Source organism: Apus apus, chromosome 1 (genome assembly GCF_020740795.1).
Source record: "Apus apus isolate bApuApu2 chromosome 1, bApuApu2.pri.cur, whole genome shotgun sequence".
NCBI classification, from domain to species: domain Eukaryota; kingdom Metazoa; phylum Chordata; class Aves; order Apodiformes; family Apodidae; genus Apus; species Apus apus.
In genome coordinates, this window is record NC_067282.1 from 80320705 (window position 1) to 80342707 (window position 22003).

The window sequence follows — 22003 nt, forward strand, 5'->3', positions numbered from 1 at the left end:
AAGAGATTTTGGATCAAGTGTTTCTATAGATGTGCATGGAATGCATGGCCTCACTTAATACGGGAGAAGAGAATGCACTGCACATAAAAGACAATGCTACTACCTCAGGGATGTAATGAAACAGATTATGATTACCTTCAATCTGACAGAGCTGAACTGCAAAGTACAAATGGTGGTTGCTGCACTGTTTTATCTGGAATGGGCTACCATCACTGAGTTTGGAAGAAGTATTTTAAATTACCCACACATCTAATGGAAATGTTTTGGGGTGTTTTCTTCCCCTAGAAAATTCCCCAAATTCCTGGATTTTAATTCAGGATAAAACCACCATCCCCATCAAACAAACAGAACCTACCAGAAAAATAGGATGTCTGTATTTCTTTGTTTTCCTAAACATAATCTATTATGCAATAAGATCTCCCCTTCATAATAGCAGTTCTAGCTGATTATTTTCCTCTTTGAACAACTTGTTTCATACTCCTAGCAAGTTGCAGTCTAAGTTTTGAGATTTCCCAGTTAATCAAAGGCACAGCAGCAAATAAAATTCCTAATACTCTCCTAGTGGTTCTGTTTACTGGACTCTCGTTAATTCCCTATCTCAAGAAAACCATCCTACTCTAAAATTCCTAACATGTAATTACATATGCATTTTAAAGCTTATAGCCGTGATTACTTATCTGTCTCTCCCAAATAAACAGTTAGCTTTGAATTTGCATTGTAGCATTTTAATACTATTTCTTTTGCAGCCATTTATTCTCCCAGCTTCTCTACATAGAGAGGGCTATATCAGATTAAAAGTGGGAAATGTTGTTTCTTGGTTAACTCTGGAAAAGGAACTGGAATCAGTCATTACTTCAGTGTATTACCTATAGCCTCGTGTCTGCTTCTGGTGAGGCCAGTGTCAAAATTCTCTGATGGTATCAGTTACATCATGCACAGTGATGCCATGACTGAAAAGAGAAGAGACTAACAAGAAGGGCTTGTTCTTTTGTGGTGCAGAACAACTCCTACTGACTTTGGTAAGAACAACAGGAACTCTGCACTTCTCAGGATTGCATCTGCAATTCAACAAGGAAAAAAAAAATCATTAAAAGGTCATGTGAAACCCTATTTACTGAAAGGCAATAGTTTATTTTCTAGCAAAGCAACCTTCATTGTTGTAATTTTTTAATCAGTTTTTTAAAAAAGCAAACTACTTTCACTTGTAGAAAAGATGCCAGAAAAATATTTGACTACCTTCCAAAAATTAGCTTTTATTTTCTCTTAGAAAATGACATGGTTGGTATGTTTTCTCAGGATAGGCTCTACTTCTGTATGTTGGTTTTAAACGTATCTGAATTACAAGGGGTTTTAATCTCTGTCTCTTCTGTGAAATTAGATTGTACACAACTAGATATGACTGCTCTTCATAGTTTGCTGTTCTAGCATAGCCATAAGATGTATCAATGTATGTGTATATATGAACAATTATTTGATGACAGACACTAGATTATATATTTAAGCAGCCATGTCAAAACTTCAAAGGCAGATGGCTTCAAAAGTAATGGTGTAATCATAATACAAACTATTTTCCAAACAAACCGTGCCCTCAGCACAGATGTCATATCCTTATCAGTAGTCTGAAAACCACCTTTTCTTTAAAGACCCCCAGGTAACATCTGTTTTGCCATTGCTTCTTTTCCTCTTACCAATATGCGCTTGAGTAATGAGAACTACCTGTGATTCAGTCTTGACCATTCATCACAGAAAAGCAGCCTTGGTACAGTAACTTTAAGTTGTATCTTCATCAGTCTGAACTTGTGTAACGTTGCACACAGCATGATCTACTCATTCTGAGAGATGGACCATTTCACAGCTGCTATTGTTGCTTTCCCCCTGGGACTGCCTCACTGGTCAGAATTACTTTTCTTCATGTAATATATTCCCCATATATGTTCCCACTGCATTTTCCTTTCTGGCTTTTTGCCAGTTTATAATAGTATTGTAGGAGGAGCCATGAAATAAAAAGCTTAATATACTCATTTGCAGTCCCAAGGGGAATTTACATTAGAAGTGAAGTTGTTATTATTTACTGAAAAGTGGTGTTACCTTCTTTTTTAAAATTATCATTCTATTCCTATGATAATATGATGTTCCATGTAAATTTTCATGTGCTGGCATGCCTAGAAGATAATAGTGTAATACAGTGCTCAGCTCTCAACATTAGGGTGTTTTTAAGGTGAACTGCATTACATATGCCATCTCTTTGCAGAAAGAATATGGGGTTTGGCAAAGCTACCTGCTGAGCAACATAGTAAGATTTTTGTACAAAGTACAAGTTATGGATTATTATTGTATTTTATTTTTCTATGATTTCCTAAGAGGCATTATCAGGTCTTACAGATGAGGTAAGCCTGTTTATTAAGATATTTATTAGCAAATAAAAGTTACAGTACCAGTGGGTTTTTTTGAGTTAATGGTGTTTGTTTTGCCTTAAGTTACTAATATAATAAAACACAGTGAAGCCTGTCATACATGATCATGCGAAAAAGACCCAGCTGCTTAACACAGGGTGGTGTACTAATAAAGATGGACCAGCAATATGTTCTAACACTTGAGATGCTTCAGGGTGTTGTTTTTTTCAGCCAAAGAAGGCTTAATCGTAGTGGCCTCTTCTGTGCTTACCACTGAGCATTTATTCTCTGTTAAGTGCACATCCAGTTAACATCAGGAAAAAACTATACATTAACATCACCAAACAACAGCACTTTTTCCTTCTTGAGAAGCATTGGGAATCTGAATTTTAAATAGTTTTTAATGTGCTATTAAGATTCTGCAGTACTGTTCACCCTCCTCACAGTGGTCCACTAAGCCATGCAACTCCACCTCACTAACAAATGCAGTTTTAAAACTTGCTGTATTATGTAAATAATGCCACGGCAATACACAGCGATTCACAAAGAAGTGAATGCCATATACAATAATCAGACCCTACCTCAAAAAGTTTAAACTTTTAATTAGCCTTTCATTTCGTAACTTCATATGCAAGCTATACAAAACTGATCAGAAGTCTGTGTTGATTAATAGGAAATAAATGTCAGCTGTCCACAGTCCATTACGTCCTGCACATTTTACATGGAAAGAGCTTCCTCTCTAAGGACTGTCAGGTTTAACATAGTGTATATAATGAAGAATTAATATTTCATTTTGGATCTCATTAGAGAAATGCTTTTGCCATTCTTTAGGCTTTGCTGAGTTTAGAACTAGCTCTTAGATATGGTGCGACTTCAATATAAAAAGTAGGAGGTAACAAACTCGTGTAACACACACTCCACAACCTGATTAGCTTTTAGAAAGTGCTTCAACCCAGAATTTCACTGTGAGATTCATGCTACTTGCTTTAACAGCTCATGATGTCACTATCAGGGAATCTTATCTTTCAGTCAGAACTCTTCTGTATACAGGGAAATAATGAAATCGTGATTGCAATTTACCTCAACCCTTTGACAGTAATGAAAGCAACAAGAATTAGAAAGTCAAACAAGACATAAAACGTTTGTAGTATTTTAAATCTCTGAAGTTTCACGCAGAGCACATTGTGACTGGAAGTTTTTTTGCTTCAGATCTTTAGCAAAAAGAATTATCGAAGAGCGATTTCCACTGTTGTCACTGCTCTTCCCAGGGTGGAAGTTGAGACAATAGACTAAAAGCTGTGCTCAGCATACGTGAAACTAGATCAGAGTTTTTTCAAAATGAAGGGTGAAATCTCCGTGAAGGAAAATTGCTTCTTCAGGCCAAGGAGCAGTACAGACCGTATTTTGGCAACAGAGGCAGAACTGTGCACTCTACCCTTCCCTCGCTGCCTATCTTTGTTCCAAAACTGAAGGACAAACCCAAAGACGTGCTTATTAATCTGGAATCCCTGCATGGGGCAGGGGGCAGCTCGCAAAGCCTTTCCCTGCCTGCCCAGTCTCCGTAGGGCCGTGGTGCAGGCTACGGGGCCGGACGCGGGGCACGAACAGACTTTTCATCCTGCGAGTGCCTCAACGGAGGCGAGAGGGAGGAAGAAACCTCACGCTGCCCTTCCCGTTAAGAACAGGCCTCTCGGCGGCCGCGGTCGGCGAGGGCCGCAGCGTAGGAAGTCACAGCACTCGCTTTTGCAGAACGGTGAACAGCTTTGCCTGCCGAATTTAGGCGTGCGGTAGAAAAGAGCCTCGGTTTTGGTTTTCATGTGCGCCTGTTCAGAGCTCCCAAGTCATTTCAAGTCTGCGCAGCAGACCTAGAGCCTGTCCGCCTGGGCTGTGCTACGCTGCAAAAAAAAACACAACACACGCCGTGTCTTTCTAGTCCCTGCGCCTCGCCCGAACACGCGGCCTGTTTCCCGGCGCCCAGCGGCCGGCATCACCCAACGGCTGCCCGCGCTAACGTCTCCTCTGAACGCCGCCCGGGGCAGCAGCAGCTGCTGCCAACACCCTGGGTGGTGTGGGTTTTTACCGGGCTTCTCTTCCTGCATTCACCGCCAATCCCAAGAGGGGCTGTCCCCGCGCTCTCGCTGCGGCTGTGCGAGGAGGCGGCGGCGCGGCGAGCCGGGAAAACACCACGCTGGACACAAAGAGGACGAATGGGAGGAGGTCCGGCCGTCTGACCCACGTGCGGCGCCTGCCCGCCCTCCATGGATGACGGGCGCCCGGGCACAGCTGGCACCGCAACCCGCAGCGGTGCCGGGGACGAGAAGGCCCGGGGAGCGGACCCGGCCTGAGGCCCTGCCCTGCCTGCGGGCCCCTCCCCGGGGCCGGTGCGGCGGGGCCCGGCCTGGCCGGAAGGGGCGGGGCCGCGCGGGCGGGAGGCGGGCTCGCCCGGGGAGGGCTCCGGCGAAGGCGGCGGTTGCCGCGGCAACGGCGCGCGAGGCGGCGGCGGTTGGCGGCGGCGGCCGCCGAGACCTGGCGGGCCGAGGTCTGTGGGGCGGCCGCGGGCGGTGGAGAGCGCGGAGGTCGGGGCGCTGCCGAGGGGCCGGCCGGCCGGCCCTGGCCTCCCGCGGGGGACTCTTGTCCCACCGGCACGGGGCGGTTGGCCCCCGCCCTGGGCGAGCGGACTCGCAGCCGCTGTCGCTTGTGGAGGCAGCCGAGGGCGGCCTTGCCCGTGGCGCCTGGAGGCCTCCAGGAGGTTTGCCCCCGCTGCGAGGGGTGCAGGTGAGGGGGGCCCGGCGGCGGGAAGGGAAGCCCTCGCCTTACAGCAGCGGCGAGCAGCCCTGCTGCCGTCCCGGCTGCCCCGGCTCGGGCCCTGGGCGCGGCTGGGGACGTACGGGCCCTGGCTCCTCGCCCACTCGCCCCTGAGTGCAGTGGGAGTCGGGGGTTCTGCAAAAATAAACCATAAACTGTTCGCTACCGTTTTAAATGGTACTGATTTGAAAGGGCCTCCTGTGGGCCGCTTGGGCCGGCTTGGTACCTCAGGGTTTATATTTGAGTAATCCCCGTGAATTAAATGGACTTTCGGTATAATTTGGTTTGGAAAGGACCTCCGCAGGCTATCTGCGCCAAACCACGATGTGTATGTGTATCGCGCTCAGTGGATTCTCGCTTTCAGTTTAGCGTGCGGTTAATTGGAGCAGCGGATGGCGGTGTCTGGCTGAGCAGCGCCCGGAGAGCGGTGGCGGTGCCTGCCCGGGCATCGCCCGGGGGAGGAGCTGCGGGGCTCTGCTGCCTGGGAGCAACTCGCAGCTGCGCTTAGTGCCTTACGTGACCGGTTTATCTGCAGGAGTTTAGCAGCCTGGTGAGTCACAACAAATGTTAATCACTGATGCCTCCAACAGGCTTACAGTTCTTGATAAAAGTTTACGGAGTTTGGTAACAAGTCCCAAAATTCTCTCCTAAATAATTTTAGGGCGTGTCTAACATATGCTGTGTAGCGCTGTAGCGTAAATATATGCTGGCAAAAAAAGAAACCTATGCCAGATATAACTGCTGTAACTTTTCACAGCTGAGAAAAAGGCACAGGGCAGGAAGACAAGGGTACACTTTCCCCCTTGTATTCTTAAGTAATGACATTGCCAACAGTTATGAAAAACTAGTAGAAAAAATGGTTGTAATTAAAACATTGCTAGGAACTCTTGTCAAAGAATGTGTATTTAGGCTTTTGGGTTTAAAAGTGAAGTGCTTATTTTTTCTCCTTTTCCATATAAAGAGTACTAGCAAGGTATGGTTTTGGACCTTATTCCCTAGAATATATAGGTAAAGTTCTTGACTGTACTAGGGAGTAATGTGTTTTGGAGCAAGGGTTTGTCAGGTTAATTTGCTACTGAAGAGCCTTAATTTGCTTTCAGAGTCGTATGTGCATTCAAAAAGGGATGGGGCATAAGGCACAGGAAGTTAGAAGAAAAAAAATACTTTTTTCTTTGAGGGAATTGCTATAGCTGATGTTAGGCTTGTTCAAATATTTAAATTATTTCTGTTCAAATGCAGTTAATCATAATTTTGTAATCAGTGAGGAAGGGAGACCCAATACTTGCCACTAATTTTTTTTCTCTTCCTTTTTGTGCCATGATTTTCTGGGGTAATTAAGATCACAATCCAAGTTGTCCAGTGATGTGTCCTTTATTTATTAAGAGAAAAAAAGGAAACCAGCCTTTACCACTTCCCTAAATTCTTCTGGCATAATGAAATACTTTGTTAATAAACATGTCACAAATATTTCAGCTGTCTGATTGCTGAAATTATTCTGAGTGGAATTCATTCAGGATAGACAAGGGTTATCCTCTTTGCAAAGTATCTTCTTTGCTGCAAGAGAATGTGTGATCTATGCACTTTCAAGTGTGCTCCTACCGGGTAGCTTCAATCAGTGTCTGGGCAGGAGTAGGGAGTTTGGTGTTTACCTGACCTGTGGGTGGATGTTATGGTGTCTGGCTCTGTGTCCTGATGGATCTGTTATAATCAGTTTCTATTTGTGGTGAATGAGTTCCTAAGTTATATGTGTTAATATCGGCAAAGCTTGTTACTTTTAATTGACAGAGGGTACTTTATTTCCTTCAGGGTTCAGTAAATTACACAGCAGGTACTGAAGAAGGGAAATACTGTTTTGCTTTGTCACCTAAATTATGACGACTGACCAGACTAATGACAAAGTAAAATATAACACTTTTTTTCAGTTTTAGTGGAAGGTAAGGAGGCTTTGCAGTTGTGTTCCTGTTTGAGCTGCTCAGAATGATGGCAATATTGGTACCCAGTGAATCGAGGACATTGCATTATATGGAAAGGGATATAAACAGCCAATCTACTTTTGTATCAAGGCCTCTTCGCTGTAATCAGCTTACACTCCCTTTGCTTAGTATACTAAGCAAACCTGTTGTGACAGTGTTTGCATAGTGTCTTATTCATGCTGTTCTTTTAAAAGTTTAAGGACTGCTTAGCCACATGCCCACCTAGTGTGTTAATGCTGCTGTATGTGTAACCATTTTCCAACAGCCATTTTGTTCTCTGATTTTCTGAACAACAGGCGATCCCTGTGGATTTGAGCTAGAATTATGGGGTTGTTTGACAAGCTAGCAGGATGGCTTGGGTTGAAGAAAAAGGAGGTTCATGTTTTGTGCCTTGGCTTGGACAATAGCGGCAAAACAACAATCATAAATAAACTTAAACCATCAAATGTAAGTAGACTGCTTAGTTCACTGCTGATGGTTTTACTGCTGAGTTGATGTTTGTTTAAACTGTTGTGATACTAAATGTGACCATGGAAAGTGAAGAGCTTTTTGATTTAGTACAGTAGAACAAAAACATTTGTTAGTTTCCAACTAACTGAAACTAAATGTATGCATCCATGTAAGTATTATAAAAACATTACCCGTAAAAGCACTGTTAATATGGGCTTTTTTTTTTTTTATAAGATCACCCAATAAGGAAGGGTTTGTGTGATGTCTGAAATTGGGATCTGAGACAGTTTTCATAAACCACTTAAATAATTGCTGCAGGATTGCAGTTACGAGTGATATGTCAAACATTTGGGATTAATACAGTTGTATAACAACTTCTACTTATCTCAATTTACCATTTTATAATCTCTTCCTGAGAAATAATAAGTATATAATAAATAATAAAATATGAAATAATGTGAATATGCACACTTAATGGTGACTTCGGCATTTTTAAAGCAGAATAGCTTTCAAAATAAGTAGCATTTATACTTGCGGTTCATTCATCCAGTAAAAAGTGTTTCAGACCACTAAGAGCACATAGTATTCTGGGCAAAATTTAAAGGATTACTTTGTTTCTAGGTTTGTTTATGGAATAGAGATTTATTAATTTCAGTAGGCATGTTCAGAGCCAAAGGCTTGTGCATCTTGGATATATGCATCTGGGAACTGATTTATGCTGTTTAGATCATGACACAGCTTTTGTTTTTTAAATTCCATTTTACTTTTCCTGAAAAGTACCACTGGATATTGTTTAAAAATAAAACATGGTGGAGTCTGCTACTTTTCTACTCCTGGCAGTTATTCTTCCACTGAAAATTAAATAGATTTATTAACAAAGACTATAAACTGCTTACTGTCTGCTGCCAGTCATTTGGGGTAAATGCCACAATTTGTACCAGGCAAATCATATACATATGTAATTTTTGGGACCTTTATTGTAGCAGGGTTTTTATGTCATGCCTTGAATAGTAAAGGATTCATAACTAGAGTTGAATGCAGACTTAAGGATTTATCTCAATAATTCGTATCAGAGTAGGTACCAAGGGAACTACACAAGTAGAATAAATATAATTTGTTTGTTTTACTGTAAATCGTGTAATGAGAATTTGCTTCTGAACATTTTCATTTAATGTGATGCTTTAGGAGGATAGCTTTGCATGTGGCTTGTGTAAGTCCTATCCTTGTGAGACATGACAAATTCACTCGTATGACAGAGGTCATTATGTCAGAATTTATGAAATTGTTTCATACTAAAGTAAGTTCAGTGGACAAATGATGTTGAGCTCTAGATCAACCCAGTCTTCTGAAGAACTGCTGCTTTGCCCTAGGTGCAATATATTAGGTGTCTGGTAAATGCAAGTGTTTCTCCATCTGTTTGCAGTTGTGTCTTCAGGGCCTGGTAAGAACATTTGTTAGGAATATTAAAGAAATAACAGGTCTTCTACTCTCCACAAGTTTTTCCTCAATAACAGGAACTGTTGACTGACTAAACTGTTTAGGATGGTAGAATGCCATTTTCATAATGAAGCTGCAGGTGAACAAGCTAAGCTTGCTTCAGTTGTATGCAAGGAGTCAACTGATAACTTACAGATAGTGTTTTTAATAAGGGGCTCTAGAAAGTCTGTGAAAGGATTGCATGTCACTTCCTCAGACAGCTCTGTGATCAAAGGGATCTGACCTTTCTCCCTGCTGAATATTGATGCTTCTTAAAGGAGATATTCTGTTGTACTAACTTAGCTGATAGGTTCCTTGGCTAGCTCAGCAGTAAACCTGGTTATAAGGCAGATATGTTAATAATGCTTTATGTTTTGGCCATCCCTCTGTTAAATGGTGAGTTCTTCCAGTGGTCTAGTAGTTTGAATAGAACTCTGGTTAGGCCATTGTGTAATGTCAACTGTACAATTCCTAATGTTGTATGGACTTCTCCAGCCTGTGGATAGAAGCTGGGAGTATGGCCAGTCTCTTATCTAAGAGGCTTGGGGTATCTTGCAGAGTTGTTTAGGTTGACATTGTGATTTCCAGAATGCACAAATATTGTGAACTTCAACCTCGGTCGTAATCTTCAAGCTGTTCTTTTCCATGATAACCTGTCTCTGGTTTATTTCATAGGTAATATCCACACATAGGTGGACAAACAGATTAATGTAAAGGGTGGAATCTCACTCTTGAGGCTAAAATGTCTTCAGTGCTCTTGGCCAATTGCATTTGCTTTATGTCCTAGAAAATGCAAAACCTTGATTTTTATTTAGTGTGCTTTTCTGGGAACTTTTTTTAATATAAAGTGTCTGGATTTGTAAAAAATTTTTGTATTGCACAGTTTGGGGGAAAAAGAGATCTGTAATCATGTTTCAAGTATATTCCAATATTTATATTTTCTAACCTGATTGTAAAGTTTGTTCTTTCTTTCCTTTGAAGGCTCAAACTCAGGACATAGTTCCAACAATAGGATTCAGTATAGAGAAATTCAAGACATCGAGGTAGTAGTTAATTTCATTTTCTCCATTTAGTAGTAGTAAATAATATACAGTAGGACCTAATTATCTCTTTCAATGAGGTGTAACTGAGTATAATGTGTGCTGGTATAATGACACAATGTGCAGTTTGCTGAAATGTAGTACCCAGGAATACTAATAATGATCCAGGAGTCACAGCGTTAGAATATATTGTATGTTTTGTGCTGCTACAAAACTATGTATCCATAAAAAAATAATATTTTTTGCAATAGTGAGTATAAGCATCCGATTTCTGTCTATTAAGAATTTTGAAATAGGGCACTGTTGCAAACTTGAGGAGAGACAATTGCTTAGGTGGCAACCTATATTCCATTAAGCACTCTCACTTTGGGACTTTGAAGAGATTGCAGTCTAATCTCATTAAATGAAAAATGGTGGCTACAGCATTAGTCATGTAAAGATGACAGGGATAAAAGTCAGGTAAAGGAGGAAGAAATCATTAGTTGCATAAAAGGTAAGATTTAGAAAAGGAATGTTGAGAGACAAAGATAATTCAAGGAGGTAACATTAAATATCATTATTCTGTAACCATCAAAGTGTATTTTTAATGGGTGCAGTTAGTCTTCAAACCAAGAAGTATGCCCCACTGGATGAGAGATCTGCAAGAAAATTGCTCTTTCCTTGAACTATTGTGCAGTACTGATAGGTTTCATATTTTTATCAGAGGGTCAACAACTGTGTTCTGTCTCAGTAAAGCACATAAGACAGGTTTGGAGCTGGGCTGTGTGAGAACGTAAATTGATTTATATTGCTTTTCTTTGTTCTGAATCCATAGTAGGAGAGATGACCTGCAAATACACCATGCAGAACAATTAAAAAGAACTCAAACTCACAACTCACCCCCACCCCAAAACCTTATGAATCTAATATTACAATCAAACCATTGTTTGGGGATTGCTAATAACTTTATATATGGCAGAGCAGCTAGTTTATAATCAAGTGATGTGTGGATAGAGTGGAAAGGACGTTTGGAGAGCTTCCTTTTCTAAACCTTCTAATTTTTGTGGGGCCTCTGCTCAGGGAGCTCTTCAGGGCTACCCAAAACAAGAAGACCTAATAACTGAAGTTGTTTTTGCCTTTGTAGATTTTTCAGGAGTGGATTAGTATTTTTTGTAATGTTCTTTGAGTTAATGTGGTGAATGTAGTATTTGAGTGAAATCTCAAAGATGCAAAGACTACCCTTTATAGCTTGGTCACCTGAGGTAACCTGTAATTACCAAAATGTGATTTATTTTTTTTTCCTGATGGTAGAATTTCTGATTTTTATCTACTAAACATTACACAAAATATTTGATACTAACATGATAAAAGCAGAGTTTAAATGAAGCTTATTTTTTATTCAATGTAACTTTTTATAATCAGTTTTGTTCTTTTATTCAGAGAATAAGCAAACATGTTTTCCATTGTGAAATACTTCTTTTAAGTCTGCAAAACTACGTAGGATAGTTTGCAAGCAGATAGAGTAAGCATACTTTTTTTGGGAATCTTAGTTGATTAGGATTCAAGTTGATCTGGGTTTTTTCTTTTAGGGTAGCAAAGAAAATAATTTGGGTTTTGTTCTTTGTCTCTCTACACTTCTTTGCAGTTTGTCTTTCACAGTGTTTGATATGTCAGGTCAAGGAAGATACAGAAACCTCTGGGAACATTACTACAAGTAAGTCTATCATTTATTTTAAAGCATTGCTGTTCATGTTGGCTATTGTGTATGTTATTTAAACAGAAGCATGATGATATGTAGCAGTTAGAAATTATTCAGAGAAGACTTACACCTGGAGTTTGACAGAAGGTCATTTGTTATAAAAAATGAAAAATTTTTTATGCTGTTAATCAGCATGTTTTTGGGGCATCTTCTTGACCCAGAGATTAGGGGAGCATACTAGACATGAGATTTAAATGTTGAAACCCGAAAATCAGTGCTGTAAGAAAGCACCAAGATGAGTTAGGTTTCCAGTTTTTCTGCTCTTCTGTAGGTAAGTGACATAAGACTGTAAATATATTGGCTGGTGGCTGAGATTTTTAGAAATTAAGGAAATGAATCTCAGAGAACACGGCATATGTAACTAAGAACTTGACCAAGTATTCTTAGACCTTACTGATTAAGCAGGTTATTTGCTCTACTTTATAACACTATGGTACTCTTTTATTGGTAATAGGCAGCAATTTTTGTTTTTCTGGCTTCTAATGAAACTTGAATCTTTGTTTAAATTGCCGCATTGTTATTCTGATACTCTGATGCTGATTTAAATAAGGTAAACACCAGTAAACCACACAGAAATAGCTTGGAGAAATACAAGAGAGTAATTCTGAAGATTGTAATATTGATTAATATTTAATGTGATAGACCGTAAAATATTCTTTAATCAAGGATTAACTTCATCTCCTTTCTGTGTAATATATGTGTTAGAGATTTGAAAACTTGTGTGTGTAGGTCATCACTGTGTTAGATGTATGTCTTCCGAATCTTTTGAATTTTGATAACTGGTGCCCTTAGGCTGCACTCAAAATGCTAGCTGAGTGCTTTTTAAGCAAATAATTTTTCTGACTGCTGTATTTAATGCTGTAACTCCTCCCTTGTGTGGCATAAACAGCTTTTTTTCATCTTAATAGTAAGGGACTTTCTTAAGTAATGCTGACAGTGAAATGTGCACTTTTATCCTCCTCTGTTCCTGATCCAGTGCAGTATTCAGATATTTAATAGTAACTTCTAAGAATAATACAAAAATAATAATGTGTTGTTCAGTTTATAAAGTTAAACAAGATTTAATTTTGCAATAATTGCCAAATGGTCATCAAATCTGATCAAGTAAGTGTCTAAGTAGTTGCTTTGGAGTACTTGAAGCTTGCCCTTTTATTTGACTTGAAACTATCTTCTACGATGTCCTAAAAGAACACTTGTCTTAAATATATGTGAACTCACATTCTGTTCCTATTACTGTTACTATTTTGAGAAGTTATTTTTTTGGTAGTAAATATATGCTAGGACTCTGATTCTTCTAGAAAAATACTGTATGTTCATAAAAATTACTTAGGCCTTTTCAGCTAGTGTGCTTTATTTGTTGTTCATCTGTACTCCGGAAAATAATAGACCTTCTTGTGCAGTCTCAGGCTGGTCAAGCAATTTCTGGTTTTCAGTAGGTCTGAGACTTGTTTCTTATCAAAATACCAAGGCAGATGTTTCGGGGCGGGGGGGTAAAGAATGTGTTTGTAACGGTGTCTTAGATGTAAAACAAAGGAGAAATTAATATTACATTAAAATGTAAATTAAAAATACTTTCTGTGGGTATCTATAGCTGTTCATCTGAATTGTTCAGATGTTGCTTTCAAGTAAGTTTCAATAAATGGAACATCAAGTCATAAAATATCAGTAATATACTGAACTAATGAGTTGAATAGTTGTATGCAGGTTGTGATTGGGGGTATATTGCCAGCAAAAATTCTTAATTATTTGCAGTAGTTGCAAGTTTTTACCTGATTTTCAAAACCAAAGAAAGATCCTTTTTATGCAGACTTTATAAAAAGTTAAATTAATCTGCATATGCTTAGTTGTTAAACAGCTGTGGACACACAGCTTTTTCTAAAAAGGTAATTGACTTTAATAGACTTGTTTTAGTGTAGGAAATAAAGAATTAAAAAAAAAAAACAAAACACCAGACAAAAAACAGACTTGTATGCTGTCAGAATAGCAGTTGGTTACATTTTTGGAGTTAATTTTTCAGCCTCATTAGTAAAATAAAGCTTTTTTTGAAGGGTCTGTGTAGGCTGAACCTTGTATGGGTCATGGAGCTAACAGCCTCATGCCTCAAAAAGTTATACAGGTTACCAAATGACTGGATTCAAATGTTAATGATAAATAACAACAACGAAAATTAGAGGAAAAAAAAAAAGGTTTGTTTGCTGTTTTTTGGTGTTTCTTCTGAAGCCTTTTCTTAATCACCATTTAAGAGAGCCTATAATTTGCTTCTTTGCTCTTTTTATGTTATGCAGAGAAGGCCAGGCCATTATTTTCGTCATTGATAGCAGTGACAAATTAAGAATGGTTGTGGCCAGAGAAGAACTTGACGCCCTTCTGAATCATCCAGGTGAGGAGGGTTTTTTCCCCTTCTATCTCCATATTTGTTATGTTGTCTCAAAAAAATCCCATATCTAACACATTCTGCATTCTGATAGCCATTCATGAATTTTAGAACAATAATAATCTTCAATAAGTTTGGGGCTTTTATTTTATTTTATACTTTTCACATTTACAAACTGATTATATTTCATTTAGCTATACTGAATTGGATTGGTCTCTTTTTGAGAGAAAGTTCTGTTGTTTTGTAGGAGGGATAGACTTTGACAATTTGGAAGCTGGAAAGCCTCTATGCGATTATGAACACATACAAAAAAAGTGTCTCCTTGTCTGGGTTTTTCCATGAAGACAGTTGATGTCTTTAACTTTTCTTTTTTTCGTCTTAATTATATTTTTTTATTATTACGGTTTAGCCAGAAATAGGGAGAAATTATTATACCAGTCCATTTCAATAGCTTATAAAAGGATACATGGGATGGAAAAGGTTATGAGAAGATTCACGATTGAGGGGTTGGTTGCAGTGTTTTTGTTTGGTTTGTTTTTTTACATGAGGCTACACTTAAGAATTGACCGATCTCAGAACTTATTTAATTCACTTCTTTGCCCTTCCATATAGCCAATATTACTGGAATGTTTTTGTAAGCAATATACAATTTTGACTTTTCAACCCCCTTAACTTCTGGGGTTACCATGCTAAAAGGAAGAAAGGAGATGCTGACTTGCATTTCTACCCAAAAAAGCAGTATGTGATAGGGACAATTATGTTACTATGATTTTATTTTCCAAGACTGCATATTATACATTAGTTTATCAACAAAGATGCTGTTACTGAGTGTGTGTGAGGTTATTGGGCCCACTTAATTTCAAGTTCAAGGGTATGGGCCACTTCAAATGCAGACACTGAAAAGACAGGCTTGCAAAGGTCAAAGGGGAGGATGAGGTGAACCAAAGGCTGCAGGTGGATTACATAGAGGCCAGGGAACTTTGTCCCAAAACAGGTATTAACCACAATGGTAAAAGGTAATTCTGTTGGTAAAATGCAAACTACATAGGACCAAGGGTGGGAACTGAAGATTGCTGTAATAAGTTACTCACTCACTATAAGGCAAGAGTGTAAATGTTGGGACTGAGCAAACGCATACTTGAGTGGAGCTTTTCATTTAAACATTTATAGGTTATTAATGCTGATTTAGCAGGTCAGTGCTCTTCAGTTGTTGAGGTGTTTGTGTCTTCTAGTTCTGAAAGACCATGGCTGTGGGCAGCTAGTATGTTCCCTAGAACCAGGAAAGGGCAGTATTTCTGCATTGGAGCAGCTCAACTCAGATACAACAAGAGTGTTCCTGTTTTATTGTTTTGGATTTAGATAGGCCACATCTAAAAGTATCAAAGACAATAAAAAGTTCTTCTGGCAGTAGTGTTTGATAAAAGTAGCTGTTAAATAAAACAATATAGAACTGTTTTATGGTATCAATATTTTTATTTGCTGTTACTGCTCTTCTTCCTGCACACCAGTCTTTGTCCCCACCTGTGCTTTTGCATCTGTGAACCTCCTAGAGTGGTTTAAATTTAGATGTTTCTTTAAGGTTTAAATGTCTGCAGGGTAACAACCTTGAATGAATTCCTGTCTCTGAAAATCTTAGTAACCCTTCAGTAAAACAGTTGCCTTTTTTTGCCAGACTTTGCCTGAGGTTGTCAGATGAAAAGGGATGTGTACTGTGAAGTATCAGTGGGGTTAGAAGTTGTATTAGCTGGCACTGTTTTGTGAGTCAGAACTACGAATTATTTTTTCTTACATAAGCGGACAATGCAGTTTAGCATTGACAGTATGTTGGGTTTTTTGGTCCATCTGTCATGTCTCCACCCCACGCCATCAGTCCTATGTGCAATGAGCTTTTATTTTTACTATTTTAAAAAGAGTCTGTATGGCAATTTTCATCAGAGGACAGGGGTTAAAGTTCTTTTCCCATTGACAACTGATTGATACACTCAAGTCTAGATGATCTCTTAATCCTGTAATTCATCCTTTGTTTAAGTAATGTGAAAAAATCTTAGTTAGTCTTAGCGCTAGTAATATTTTGGCAGTTTTACCTCTGTCAGGTTGTAGAGAATATACTTTGTTTCTTTCTAATGACTCTCTGGGATTTTTTGTGGTAATCAGCAAGGCTTATTTATGCTTTTGAATGTGTAAGTATGCCAGAAATGGCCACTGTACTTGGTTTGGTCTGTGGTTCTCACTGCTACCTGAGAAGAGCTTCTGGAAAATAAGTCCTCTTTCAAGTGAATGTAGGTTAAGTGATGTCCAAACATGTGCATTTTTTTCCTATTTTATTAAGTCTTCGCTCTGCAGGATGCTAAAAGATAATTCAGACTACCCTTATACAACTACTGTTTTGAGGTTATGTATGAACACAAATAATTTTCTATCCCTTTTACATATCCAGTCTTCACCAAGCACAGACATGTAGTATTTCTAGGCAGTTTGTTTGATATGCTTTTCTTCGGCTTTACCAGCAATTTATGCCTACAGCTTTAAATGTACATAGAAGGTAGGGGGACAAGGGGGTGAATGATCCCAAAGCGTGCCAGAAAGTTTGTTAGCATTCTTAAAGCATGCATTAGAGGTCATGTGACCCAAGAGTGTTCATCTAGGTAGGATACAACCTTCAGAGAATTGCAGTCACAGGTAAGCAGAATATCTTCTTGTATTGTTTGTAGCTTATTACATGTAGAGATTAGTGGGTGTTTCATAATGTCATAATTGTTCTATTGCTGCTCATGCCTAGATATTAAGCACCGTCGACTGCCTGTTCTCTTCTTTGCTAACAAAATGGACCTCAGAGATGCAATATCATCTGTGAAAGTGTCTCAGTTACTGTCACTAGAAAACATCAAAGACAAGCCCTGGCATATCTGGTAAATTTTCCTTTTCCTACCCTTTTATTCGTTTTACTTTGTACATTCATACTTCAGCTCTGTCATGCCACTTGTATGATGTAACATAAATTAAATCAACCAGATAAAAGACTGTGCTGCCACATGTGGAAACAGTAGTAATATTACAATACTTGCTATGAAAATTGTTTTAAATGCATGGCACATTCCTGTATATTTTCATAGTAGAACTATTACCCAAATAATGAAACAGGACTTCTAGTGAAATCAGAAAGCAGTGTTTTTATCAGTAGAATAGCTGCTACTGTTTTTTGATGGGAAATTGAGTGGAATTGTTGTCAGAGTACTGCTGCTAGTTTGTCTTGCAGGTTTCAGAACATCAAGAAAAAACCTTTGGAGTTGTTTTTTTGCACTCTGCAGGTGCTTTAATAAACTACTGTTAAAGGTCCTTTAGTAAAATGTTGTCACGTTAATTCAAATGACACCGTATTCTTTGTACTGTGTAATGGTTCAGGGGATTTTTAGTTGAAGGAGTTAGTGTCTTTTCTTTCTGACGTATGTAAGCTTTCATATAAATAGAAGCATTTTATGGCAGTGTTGACAAGGAAAAAAAACATCTTTTATAGGAAGTGTTTTACAGGAATTAGAATTTTGTCTTTATGAAAGTATTTATATACTAGAAATAAAACTGAAATCAGCAGCTAAATGCTGTTGAAAACTAGAGTTTTTATTTTGGGTCTTTTAGTATTAAATTTGATTACCTGGACTTCGTTTTGGGATCACTGCTTTTTGTCTCAGAAAATACACGGATGAATTCCCAAGCTCCTTGGAGGATAATTTTATAGCTAACCACATTAACAGTCCAGATTCACTGCTGTACTAGTTTTAATAAACAGAAGGATGGAGGCCCTTTTACCAGTTGTAACCCTGTGATTCAAAAGGTAGGTTTACACTGTTCTCAGTATAGTTTAGTGTATGTCAACAGACACTGCAAGGGTTGCTGTTACAATGAAGTGTACATGCATTATACTTTCTTCCTCCAGTACTCCATCATTCTCACTATGTATAGAAACTGCTTAGGAGGATGGCTGGACTCTATGATCTTAAAGGGCTTTTCAACCTAAATGATTCTTTGATCCATTGCTGCTGCTGTAGGTAGTAAACATCTTGTATAGCATAGTCTGAGGATGGAGTTAATAAGTGGAGGTGCTGCAGAATAATCTGGCTGTCTTGTGGGGGAGATCTTCTAGAACCCGTCATGTTCTAGGAACAATTCCTCAGCCTGGGAACTGGAATTAAAAATAGATCACATCTTGAAATGGTGCTTCTATATTGAGAAGGTAATGTAGAATGTATCATTTGAGAAGCAGACATCTCCATGTGAAAAAAACTTGAGTAAACTGTTCTTGATGCTACTTTCCAGTTCTGTAAATTACAAGTATGGTGATGACTCCACTACAACTGGAATTTTTGCTGTTTTTTTAATTTTGTTTCTTTCAGTGCCAGTGATGCTCTTAAAGGAGAAGGCTTACAAGAGGGTGTGGATTGGCTCCAAGGCATGTCAAATGCAATTCTCTTACTCTATTTTCATTTTGTTAAACTTTTTCATTCTGTTAGGTTTTTTTTCTTTATTATTTCCTTTGTTTTCTTTCTGTCCACTTCTGCTGTCAGATCAAATTACACAGTGAGTACTGATGCTCTGTCTCATATTTGCCTTTATCTGCTTAACGTACACAAAGGATCATGTCAGTTCATCTGACAGAAGCGTGTACTTTGAGAGATACTAAGGCATACTCTTGCAAACACTGTAACACTTTCTTGTAAACAATAATAATACCAGCTCCTGCACTGCGGTTTATTATTGTGGTAGTTCAGTTTGTTCCTTAATGTATTCTGTCCCTGTCCCAGTTTTGCATAACTTAGTGTTACATATGAGGAAATTGTAAGTGTGAATAGGGAATCTGCGAGAGGGCGTCCTTGTACCGCCTGTTCTGTGCGGTGGCAGCCAGTAGATGTCAGCGATGCTCCAGAGTCTGTGCCGCTAAACCTATCGCCTTAGAAATGCAGTTAAAGAACATCCAACGTTGTCCCTGATTTCACGTGTCTCCATTTATCTAGAGATACCAGAGTCTCCTTTGTACTTAGAATCCTTAAGGCTAGTTAGAAAGAGATGTCTTATATTACTGAATGCAAAACCATTTGGTCGTGTTTTCAGAGGAAGGGATGCTAGCCAAAAATTGTCTTCACAAAGACACTTGCTGCCCTACAGAAGAACAGTGATGCATCCTCCACCATCTGAAAGTGTTCTGTGCTGGGAAACCAGCATTTTATTACTGAGTTTCCCTCAGTGCTGTACATTATTATCATAGAGGCAGATTCCTAATCATGTACTTTTCCCTGATTTCTGGCATAGTTCTGATTTTCTAATATTTTCTTGTGATTTTCTGGGTCTCTGCTTATCTTTGAGAAACCTTCTACATTTCAATCCAGATTTGAGTTGATAATTTTGTATATACAAGCTACTTAAAATTATCTCAAATGCTTGTCTAAATATTTTCTGACAACATATTTAAGTTGTAAATGTAGATTTTTAAGCACAAAAAGTAGGTGCTTCTGCTGTCACTCACATTGCTTTTCATAGCTCTTCTCACAGAATATTAAAGTTCTTAATTTTCTGAGCTGAAATTTTTCATGGATGGACTTTTTCTAAAAAATGTACTTTAACTCCCTGGCCCAGTGTTCCCAAAAGCTGAGGAGGATTTGGGTTTAAACTGTATTGTTGCCTAAGCATGTGCAGTTTGGCAATTATACTTTTAATGGATGAAGACTTCGATCTTAACAAGAAAAAATGTTTACTATGATTCTGCTCTTCATTCCTAGAACACTAGATGGAAATATTTGTAACAACTCTTAAGTTGTAATGGTCCCTAAATCAAAGCCTGTTGATATAATAAAATTCAGGGAAGGAAATAACACCTGGTTAATAAATGCACAGTTCTCCCTGTCAACAGCCATGCTTTCCTTAATTATATTTTGCAGAAACATTACAGATAGTTCACAAATTTGGGGTGGCAGTGGCAGAAAGTTTTTGCCTTTTTTTTTCTCGGCATATTTCCCTATTTTGGAATTGGGTTACTATTGCAACAATACATCATCAACTAACCTGCCTCATAACAATCTAAACCCAGCTGGCATTCCCTCTTAGTGGGCGAAATTGTACCAATTTCCATGTTTTGTAATGGGGATGCAGTACATTTATGCTAACTAAGGAAATGTTTGAAGTTAATTGAGAAGTGGCAATCAGACAGCAGTTTGGAGAAGGGTAGCTCCTGAGAGCGAAGACATTTTCATGTGAATTATTAAAAACCTAACTTCAAATCCTTTCCTGTAGGGAAGTTAGCTGATGTTCAATTATGTGGAAGCTAAAATGTGTACAAGAAACTGAAATGTGTACTTCATAAAGTAAACTTACAGGCCTTATTCTCATCAGTGTTACCTTATAAGCCCAAAAAAAGATCAAAGTTGAATTATGTGGAAGTGTCTTACTGGTTAATTAGCAATATTTGGGAGAAATAGATTGAGCATGGAGGAATTTTCACAAGTTGATGAGAGAGTAACTTGAAAACAACAGCATTGTCCCCCATTCCTGTAACTACACCAAAATACCTATTGGTGCAGTTCTGCAACCTGAATAATAGTGGGTTATATTTTCCAAAAGCAAAATACAGCAAGAATTAATCTTGTGTTAAGACTAGCTGTTTCTTTTTGTTAACAGATCAGATCCAAGCAATGAAGACGTGAGAGAGAAATAAAAGAGGGACTGCGTTCTTTTACGAACTTTGTCAATAGGTGTACAAGTTCTGTGGAAAAGAAGAATGATTTAAAGAAAACAAACAGTTGAGCTAAAATATACTGTGTTGACTTGTTTCCTTTTAGTATCTCTTCCAGGAAAACTGAATGTAGACAACATAGCACCTCAGGTATGCACATTGATGAATTAAACAAAATTGTGATTGGAGAGCGTATTTTTAAAAAAGATTTGTGTTAACAATAAACATCTGCTTTCCTTAGAGTTTTAGGAGATAATTAGCCATAGGAAATACCCCTCTGTTTTTTGGGGGGACACCTTTTGACCAAATGGGAATATTTTCTTTTCCTGAGAAAGAATAATCAGCGCTTGGATGGTTGGACTTGCTGATCTTTAAGTTCTTTTCCAACCAAGGTAATTCTGTTATTCTGTGATTAATGAAATACAGCTGCATGAGATTCCTACTGATTTAGGTGCCCATTTTTAGGTATTTCTGCAATTTTTTTTTTTTTTTTTGAAGTTTGATGACAGGTTTTTAGTAACCATCTACAACAGGCTTCTAAAGGAATATTTTTATTTAAAATGATTGAAATACTCAGTGTATATGTTACAGATGATTGCAGATGTTTTTAAGGAGCTGCTTTTACTGCAGTGTTATTGTCTTTGTGATATGCAATGGTTATATTTGCTTTTCTGTCAATAAAACTTAAAATATATAACATAAAATGGTTTGATTTTTATATGTTCATAGTCTTTACATTTTAGAGATTATTTTTTGTTTTCTATTAGTTTCATTTGGAATTTGTTAATTTTTCAATGGAAATAACATTGTATACTGTAATAAAATGGTATTTTTTGCCAAGCTGTTTTTTTAATTGCATGTATTTGTTACACTTTCTAGTAAACTAGACTGTTCTTCCAGATATTTAAGGATCATATGGTTGAACGTTATATTTTGAAAGCACAGTTAAGGGCACGTTTTACTAGTTTACTAGATGATTAATATGAAAGGTGTCTTATATTTCTCTTGTATATAAAAGCTCTTTTACTTTCTAAAA

The 22003-nt window shown here is 38.3% G+C and overlaps 1 protein-coding gene and 1 long non-coding RNA gene across 6 annotated transcripts; one reads left to right on the forward strand and one right to left on the reverse strand.

The window, feature by feature from the left end:
- Positions 1-352: 352 nt before the first annotated feature.
- On the reverse strand, positions 353-4559 carry LOC127392179 (uncharacterized). The gene is made up of 2 exons (XR_007891209.1): positions 4474-4559; positions 353-4288 (listed from the first exon to the last, which is right to left on the reverse strand). It is a non-coding gene; the product is annotated as an uncharacterized LOC127392179 (long non-coding RNA).
- ARL6 (ADP ribosylation factor like GTPase 6) lies at positions 4539-21807 on the forward strand. Of its 5 annotated transcripts, none has more exons than XM_051635633.1 (9): positions 4539-4610; positions 5563-5748; positions 7468-7618; positions 10079-10140; positions 11762-11830; positions 14161-14255; positions 17029-17158; positions 18638-18693; positions 20913-21807. In XM_051635633.1, the coding sequence occupies exons 3-9, from the start codon at positions 7496-7498 to the stop codon at positions 20936-20938; spliced, it is 561 nt and encodes a 186-aa protein (XP_051491593.1). In that variant the 5' UTR covers positions 4539-4610; positions 5563-5748; positions 7468-7495; the 3' UTR covers positions 20939-21807. The 5 variants fall into 5 exon arrangements, with proteins under 5 accessions (XP_051491593.1, XP_051491321.1, XP_051491414.1 ...); XM_051635361.1 differs by lacking the exon at positions 4539-4610 and adding an exon at positions 4802-4932; XM_051635454.1 differs by lacking the exon at positions 4539-4610 and adding an exon at positions 4802-4932 and having other exon boundaries at positions 5568-5748.
- Positions 21808-22003: the final 196 nt, after the last annotated feature.